This window comes from Eriocheir sinensis, chromosome 62, assembly GCF_024679095.1.
Source record: "Eriocheir sinensis breed Jianghai 21 chromosome 62, ASM2467909v1, whole genome shotgun sequence".
Classification (NCBI taxonomy): Eukaryota; Metazoa; Arthropoda; class Malacostraca; order Decapoda; family Varunidae; genus Eriocheir; species Eriocheir sinensis.
The window spans coordinates 5,498,070-5,506,976 of record NC_066570.1 but is presented as its reverse complement, the minus strand read 5'-3'; the positions used below and the strand labels follow the sequence as shown (position 1 = coordinate 5,506,976).

The following is an 8,907-nucleotide window of genomic DNA, read 5'->3' as shown; positions in this document are numbered from 1 at the left end:
TTCCTGCCACCAAGACACACCAATGAGTAAAGGTGCTGGGGCATGTTCCTGCCACCAAGACACACCAATGAGTGAGTCAAGGTGCTGGGCATGTTCCTGCTGCCAAGACACACCAATGAGTGAGTCAGGGTGCTGGGGCATGTTCCTGCTGCCAAGACACACCAATGAATGAGTCAAGGTGCTGGGGCATGTTCCTGCCACCAAGACACACCAATGAGTGAGTCAAGGTGCTGGGCATGTTCCTGCTGCCAAGACACACCAATGAGTGAGTCAAGGTGCTGGGCATGTTCCTGCTGCCAAGACACACCAATGAGTGAGTCAAGGTGCTGGGCATGTTCCTGCCACCAAGACACACCAATGAGTGAGTCAAGGTGCTGGGCATGTTCCTGCTGCCAAGACACACCAATGAGTGAGTCAAGGTGCTGGGCATGTTCCTGCCACCAAGACACACCAATGAGTGAGTCAAGGTGCTGGGGCATGTTCCTGCCACCAAGACACACCAATGAGTGAGTCAAGGTGCTGGGGCATGTTCCTGCCACCAAGACACACCAATGAGTGAGTCAGGGTGCTGGGCATGTTCCTGCTGCCAAGACACCACCAAGCTTCTTGCTTCTCAAACAGGACCAAAAACACATATATGCAATGTGAAATTTTGAAGTTGATGTCAGCTATCACAGACATTTAGTTTGTTAATGCAAAATTTGATTTTGCCTCCAGCACGTGACCCTCCCCTGAGCCTGCAGCCCTGGCAGGCTGGGGGTCACCTGGCACAGTGGAGGGAGGCTGCTGGAAACAACAATTCACACCCTTTTTTAAATTTAAGGAAAACTTGAATGAGTCAAACATTTTTGTATCCAATAATATTTTTGCTCCATAATTTTCTACTTTTTGTAGTGACATGCAAATTTTCCACAGTCAGCAGATTTCATGAACTGTAATAATGATTTATTTTGCCATTATCCTTGGCGTCCTGTTGTCCATAGCAACCAATTTAAGAAAATTCCATCAAGGAGTAACACCGTCACCTGCTAAGTGTAGAATAATGCACTTAGGGATTACTTTTTTCATAATGTCACTTTTCAAATTGTAAATGTTTCTTATAATTGTAGAGGACTTGATATGTATGGGGGAAAGTACCATGACCTCTGAGTTGGGCATTATTAGGTTATGGCATTTTGAAATATTGCCTCTTCTTGTCACTCGTCCACCTGAAGGCCGCCTGCAGCCTTCCTCCTCCAGGCAGGGCTGCAGGTGGACACAAGCATGTGAGAGCAGGACAGTGTAGGCTGTCTCTGAAGCTGAACCACTTCAAAGCTGAAGATGGTGGTTGCAATGAAAGGCTTTGCCTGATAAGTAAAACCTGCAAGGGATTGTATTCAAACAGCACCAAGAATGAGCCTGACGGAAACACAGTGGCAGACACTTACGACGCCTCAACAGATGCATCGTTCAGCAGAATTTCCCTCATCTTCAGATCGCTGGGCTTGGTGGGCGTCACGCTCTCTGCAGACACGCTGGGGCTGGACGCCGCAGCGGCCGCGGTGCCCTCCGTCACCATGATCTGGACCGAGGAGATGCCGGGGTCTGTTTCCGACACGTCAATCTTCACCAGGTTCTCACAGTTTTCACTTGGCTGTAGAAGTCAGAGTTAAAGGTAAGGATGTTGTTCCACATGCATGTAAGAGACAGCTGTGAGTAATGAAGAGTGTACAGATGTGGTGTGGATGTGAGGGCAGGAGGTGTAACATGTGGAGTGGTGGCATGGAAAGGCAAGCAAGCCTTGTTGAGGAGGCTTGGGCTTGCCATGAGGAGGCAGAACAGTGGCTGTGTGAGTGAGGCGTTGGGGCTGTTCAGTCTGGCTGAGGAGGGCAGCGTCCTCAGCCTCCACGACCTGCTGCTACTTTTTTCCCTCCTCACTGAAGTTTCTTTCCTTCAGGGTGGCTAGGGATTCACCCTCTCAGGGGCCCTGCGTCCCTGCCCCCAGCTAGCAGTCAGTCTGGGGTGGGGCCTGCAACCTCTCTGTACAACCCCAACTCAGCCAAAAACAAAATACAAAGCAGAGGCTGGGGTTAAGGCTCGTTCTGTAAACCCAATCCTGTTCTACTGCTGGGTCTGGCCATGCGGCGGGCTTCCTTGATACAGCCGCACCTGCCACCCATGGCACAGCCACTGGGAGCCCTGCACCATCTTGAAGGGAGAAGACCTCCAACCTGCTCTCCAAGCCTTCCTCTCAGGCTAGCACTGTCTGAATGGCAGGTGGCTGCCTCGTGTCAGGCATGGACGGGCAGAAGGCTTGTTGGCCTCAGTGTTTCAGGCTGTGTGTGTGGCAGACCCTCAGAGTGGACAGCAATGGCTGCAAGTGGTGGATCCTGATTCAAGGACTGGTGAAAGCCTTCCCTCCCCTGACAAGCCCTGAGAGGCTGTGGCAGGCAGCAGCTATTTATGACATCAGTGCTCCAGGTTTTTGAGGGTACTCTTAAATAAATAGGTATACATATTTTTTTACCCACACAAAATAGTTAGTTACAACAAAAAGTCATGTCTGCAAATGAACCTATTCTATAAAAATAATAACCTGTAAAAGTGTTGTTACTCTACTACTGTTAGTTAATTATTAAAACATTTTTGAAAAAAGAAAATCTCATAGAGAGTTTCATGACTAGTTTAGGGTGCTTGAGCCTCTTCTGTACAGGGGAGGGAGGGGCTGTTACTGCTGCACCACAGGGAGGTGTAATGTGTCAGCAGTAACTTGCTGCCAGAACTCAGAGGCAGTGTGTGGCACCTCTGTACAGGGGAGGGAGGGGCTGTTACTGCTGCACCACAGGGAGGTATAATGTGTTAGCAGTAACTTGCTGCCAGAACTCAGAGGCAGTGTGTGGCACCTCTGTACAGGGGAGGGAGGGGCTGTTACTGCTGCACCACAGGGAGGTATAATATGTTAGCAGTAACTTGCTGCCACAACTCAGAGGCAGTGTGTGTGTGTGTGTGTGTGTGGCACCTGTCTCTTCTCTAGTGCCTGCCTTAAATGCCACAGGTAAGTCTTGGTACTGATACAGGTTTGGTTCCTAAAGCTTCCCAGTTAATGACTGTATGAATGAGGAAACCTATGAATCAGTATAATGGCAGTGAACTCCATGCTGCCTCCCTCCCCCCAAGTGCTGATAAAACACAAAAGTGATACACTTTGTGATGTGTAGCACACTGTTGGCAGGACTGGCATTGTGAGCTGCTCTTCCATATCTATAACAAAATATTATATACTAATATAAATGTTGTGTATGGATAAGTAAGTAGAGGTACAAAACAATATATGTAGCCTCTTGGCAACCAGTGTGTACTTTGTTCCTCACCTCAGGGGAGCTGCTGGACTGTGTGATGTACTGGGAGCAGACGCCCAGGGTGATGTCTGAGTCGTGGCAGATGTAGGTGGTGGAAATGTGAGGAGAAATCTTGAGGCTGGTGCAGTCACTCACAGTGAGGTCCACCACTGTGGCCTCACCATCTGGGGGCAAGAGTACAGTCAAAAAATGCTTGTCTGTCAACCCCTCCCCTGGCACAGGTGCTCTCAATGTCTAGGGCCAGGACATTTAAACCACCTCTATTTTTCCCAAAACAAAGCAAAAATAACATAATGCAAGGGTCAATTTTTGCCTTGATTTGAATAATGATATCCTGCAATATTTGCCTCAACTCCTCCTATGTAACAGCCAACATTGTCTGCCTGCCTGGGGCTGTGTGCTGGGCTGGGCCACGCTGTGTGCTGAGGGAGGCAGAGCTTCTGGTGCTTACTTTACTTATTCTCTTTCAGCAAAGGTGCAAGTAGACCAAGGACCAAGCCAGACAGAACAGGCTGCAACATGCTGTTCCTTTCTACAAGCCGAGGATGGGAAAGGTTAAATAAAGAATCAGTTTATACTGGAGAGTCTCTATATTCCTATCTTGAAAGCATTGTAGGTGTGAGGAGATGCTGAGTGAGGAAGACTGCTGCAGTGTGCCAGTGACATGGAGGAGGGAGCAAGGGAGAACTCATGGGGTCGTATTGTGAGACATTTAGCCGCCCAAGAACACATATTTGACAAGGCTTTTGTAGGAGTTGTGGGCATTTCCAGGGGTAGTTTTATGACCCTGGTGGTAGTCTGACCCTTCTTCTGTACCGTGAACCTAAAGAACCTCTCATTAGAACCCGACTGACCCCCTCTTTGACCTTTAGAAATAGCTGATGTGATGTGGCAAAGTGTCTTGTAATACCAACCATGGACTTGTTATGTACTCTCAGTCTCAAGCGTCCCAAGAATAAGCCTTGAGGGCCACGGTGAAGGTGAGTGTCTGTAAGCCTTGAGGGCCACGGTGAAGGTGTGTCTATCTCGTCCTTCATATGTTGCCTCGCTGAAGTGTTGCGCACATGTGAACTCACCCAGTAAATATCAGGGAAGGCCAAGAAAACCTTTACTTGGGTCCTGACAGCTGCATAGTCTCCTACACTGTATTTACTAACCAATAACACCTTTCTCTCTCTCTCTTTTTCTCTTCTCTTCTCTCCCCTTCCCTTCCCTTCTCTCTCTCTCTCTCTCACCCTCCACTCTTTACTTTCATCTCTTTTAGGAGCAGCGTTTAACAGGCTTTTCTTCTGCACTTTTTTTATGCCCTTGAACTGCTTCCTTTACTGTAAAAAAAAAATATATATAAATAAATAAATAAAAATAAAAATATACCTGTTCTGGTGAGGGGCTCGTTGTCATCGATGTTCTCGAGTGCCTCCACCTCCGAGCCAAGGGAGCGGTGGAGGGAGGAGGTGGAGGACACGCCGGAGGAGCTGTGTACAGACTCGCAGGAAACATTCTTGAGCGAGTGTTTGTTGCGGCCCAGCTTGCTAGAGTCGCCGCCCAGCTCCCGGGGCGGCGGCGGCGGGCCCTGACCATAGTTCCAGGACAGTCTCTTGTGGATGGTCGTGTCTTTGGTGTCTTGCTTCTGTGTGGGGGACAAGGAGGTGGTGTGGAGGGGGCTTGTTGGCACTCATGGGATTTTATTTACTTATTTTTTTAAGTTTCAGGCTACGGCACTGTTAGGCTTTCTTGGCGGGGCATGATGGTTGACCCCAGCCCATTATGGCACATGTGAGGGTTTATAGTAGTGCCACCTCGCTTGATGAGTGCCAATATGATACAGATGTCTAAGAAGAGGTTAGATGAGTTCATGGATGGGAGAGAGAGAGAGAGAGAGAGAGAGAGAGAGAGAGAGAGAGAGAGAGAGAGAGAGAGAGAGAGAGAGAGAGAGAGAGAGAGAGAGAGAGAGAGAGAGAGAGAGAGAGAGAGAGAGAGAGAGAGAGAGAATGAAGAAGCTGGTTAACTCTTGCATAAGGGATTTGGACAGTATAGGGATGAGCAAGAGTTGAAAGTCATGTGGAGCGACGAGGCTTTCATCTTCCTACCTTGATGTCGTCGATGGCCCCCGCCGTGTGGTAGCGACGATTATCCATCCTATCGTTGCGGAAGACCCTCCGCGGCGCTCCACCTCGCCCAGCCGCGTCCTCCTGCTCATTCTGCTCCACCTCTTGCGGCGACCCCACCATGGAGGTCACGTGACGGGTCTTGAGGAGCGGCGGATTGCGGGACTGCGGGACAGGCGCTGACCGGCGGAGCGTGCGGGGCGACGGCGGCGGGTACGAGACACCACGGTTCCCTGCGGCCAGAACACCGACATGTAGAAAGGTTTGCAACACTGATCCACTAGGACAGGCCCGGGCGGTCCATCCATCCGTCATGCGTGCGTGTGTGTGTGTGTCTCCAGGATTCAAATAAGGTTCTGTTACTGTGCTTACTATTGACAAGGTGAGAAAAACAATACTATTCCTGTACGGCCAAGGCATGAATGTTGCTCTTTTGGTTATTATTAGGGGCGTTATGACTTGGCGCCGTGTTTTTTTGGTGGTAAACTTAACTTTTCAGGTGAACATTTAACCGTAGAAAGATTGGCACCTTCAAGAGATTATCAAGTCTAATAAGTTTCTGTCAATGTGCTTACTAGTGACAGGTTAAGACAAAACACTATTTCCGTACGGCCAAGTCAATGGGATCAAGTTTTCCATGAACGCTGCTTTTTGGTGCTAAATTTACTTCTCAGGTGAACTCAAGGCCTCAGGAAGATCAACACCTTCATGAGATTAACTTTTACTGTGGGACTGATGCTCAACTTATTAAACCTTTACTGAGGGGAAGAGGGAAGAGTCTTGGTTACTGCTACATTAACAAGCTATATATACTTCTCAGGTGAACTCAAAGCCTCGGGAAGGTCGCCACCCATTAGGCTAGTCATATCACTATAAGAAGATGAGTTAGTCCTTTTTTTCTTACAGCAAAGGAGACAGCACAAGGGCACACAATAAAGGGAAACAATGAAAAAAAAAAGCCTGTTACTCGCTGCTCCTGTAAAGAATCCGAAGAGGTGGCTGAAAGAGCACTCAATTACGCTCGTCACTCCTTCCCTGCGCCTCAACTTAACCGCAAAACCTGGAGACACACAGACGCAGATCACAGATGGATGGACGCCCGGCTTCAGACTATATACATGTGGTGCTCTAGGGGGAAGCTACGAAGAGAGCGTAACTACGGAATATTGTAAAAAAATGCAGTTCTCTTCAAGTTCTACTCCGAAAAAATTTGTATATGAATGTTAGTTACTATATTTCAAGGCTGTAAAGTTTATGTGATTGAAATAAGTGGACAATGTGCTTATTAGATGGACTGACACCAAACACTGAGGGAGGAAGGCTGGGATAGGGCTGGGGGGAGTGGTGGAGAATGGATTTTCCCTCGCCTCTCTGTCTGTCTGTGTGTCTATCTGTCCGTCTGTCTGTCTGTCTCTCTCTCCCATCACCACTCAAGTCACTCACACATCCTCATTAACCTCATTACTTTCTTTTAATTACAGTGAAAACTAGTGATTTAACCCAGTAGCAGTGACGGGCCAAATTTGTGGCTTTACCGTGTAGCAGTGACGGGCCAAATTTGTGGCTTTACTGTGTAGCAGCGACGGGCCAAATTTGTGCCATGATTTAAACCCCCCAAAGTAGATGATGCATAATCTGATCACAAATGCTTTGATATATATTATGAAATGGTTTGTGTGAGGGGTGATTTTTTCTCATTTTTCTCGCTTGGGGGGACCATTAAGAAACATGATCCCCGCTGCTACTGGGTTAAATAAGGAGAACTGAAATGCTAACAGGTTGACATTTAAACCCTCTTCGCATTAAGAAGAAATCCTGCTTTACCTCACTTCTCAACACAAGACTTGTCAATAACGTTCATCTTTATAACTGTGGACGGGGAGTCTGCTCAATGCTTCACTTTATACCTTATGTTCTGTCAAGTGTGTTTACTCTATGCCTACGTTGCCCTACAGAAGCTGAGAGCAGTGGATCCAGCATGACTGTGTGTGTGTGTGTGTGTGTGTGTGTGTGTGTGTGTGTGTGTGTGTGTGTGTGTGTGTGTGTGTGTGTGTGTGTGTTTAGCTTTGAGTGAGGTCATTCTATCCTGCCTCCTGCTTGCCTTCACTAGCCTGGCCTTCAAGATTGGGTGTTCCCTGGCTGCTTCACCTCCTCATACAGTTACTTCTCAACTTCTATGTGGAAAACACCACTTCTTGACACTATTACCACATCTAGTCTTCCTTAACGTGTATTCATGGCCTGTTGTTCATCCATTACGCTTACAAGCCAAAGTCTTTAATTTTATTCATTTACTCGTTTCCTATTTTATATTTATAGATTTGTGTTATCTTACTTTCTCTCTCGTCTCCATGACGCGAAACATCCTGCCAATGAACTCCTTTCCCCAGGCGTGACTCCCTCTGTGTAAGCTGCCAAGATCTTGTGTGATTTTAACCCGGTAGCAGCGACGGACCAAATTTGTGGCTTAATGTGTCGCAGCGAGGGGCTAAATTTGTGGCTTTACCGTGTAGCAGCGAGGGGCTAAATTTGTGGCTTTACCGTGTAGCAGCGAGGGGCTAAATTTGTGGCTTTACTGTGTAGCAGCGAGGGGCTAAATTTGTGGCTTTACCGTGTAGCAGCGAGGGGCTAAATTTGTGGCTTTACTGTGTAGCAGCGACGGGCCAAATTTATGCCATGATATAAACCCCCAAAAATAGATGATGCATAAACTGATCACAAATGCTTTGATATATATTTTGAAATGGTTTGTGTGAGTGATGATTTTTTCTCATTTTCTCGCTTAGAGGGACCATTAAGAAACATGATCCCCGCTGCTACCACCTGGTTAATATCCACAAAGGGTATTTATGTAACTTATTTACTCCTTCCAGTGTATCCTTAACATAAATCAAAACCCTGCTGGGCGCCTACACTGAACCCTGAGACACTCGGCTTGTCACTCTCACACATGGAAACTGTCTTTTGGCTCTCAACTCTTTCTCTCCAGATATTTTCTACCCGATTCGATACCCTGTATTTATCTATTGTATTTATGTGTGTTGGTGGTGTGCATGTGTGTGTGTGTGTGTGTGTGTGTGTGTGTGTGTGTGTGTGTGTGTGTGTGTGTGTGTGTGTGTGTGTAAAGATGCCATGGGTGAAGCCTTTCTCCAAGACTGCTTCTGCCTCTAACACACTCTCTATGCTGGTGGAAACTCTTCGTGCTTGACGTGCCAACTTTTGAACATAAGTGATGCAGTCACAAGTCAGGGGCGTACTGTTCCCTGGGAGGGACGGACAGTGGGTGTGCTGGGACTGGCGGCTTTGGGGCGTCCTGGGACCCGGCCTGCCAGAGTGTGTCCCAGCGCTGGCATGCCAAGGCTCACCCTGGGGCAACAGCTTCACTGCTTCACCTCCCTCCTGCTATCATGAAAGTTTGAGGTGAGCAGCTGTCATTTTTTTTTTTGTCATCAATCAATTAT

At 47.7% G+C, this 8,907-nt stretch overlaps 1 protein-coding gene across 1 annotated transcript in view; it reads right to left on the bottom strand.

Annotated features, from left to right (window-relative positions):
• Positions 1–1,423: 1,423 nt before the first annotated feature.
• The window catches only part of LOC126986651 (uncharacterized), a 29,694-nt gene continuing 22,210 nt past the window's right edge, over positions 1,424–8,907 (bottom strand). Inside the window, exons 11-14 of the mRNA XM_050842926.1 lie at positions 5,429–5,679; positions 4,713–4,968; positions 3,351–3,502; positions 1,424–1,633 (exon numbers count right to left, since the gene is read on the bottom strand). Coding sequence (XP_050698883.1) covers positions 1,424–1,633; positions 3,351–3,502; positions 4,713–4,968; positions 5,429–5,679 — 869 coding nt within the window. The remainder of the gene's footprint in view (positions 1,634–3,350; positions 3,503–4,712; positions 4,969–5,428; positions 5,680–8,907) is intronic.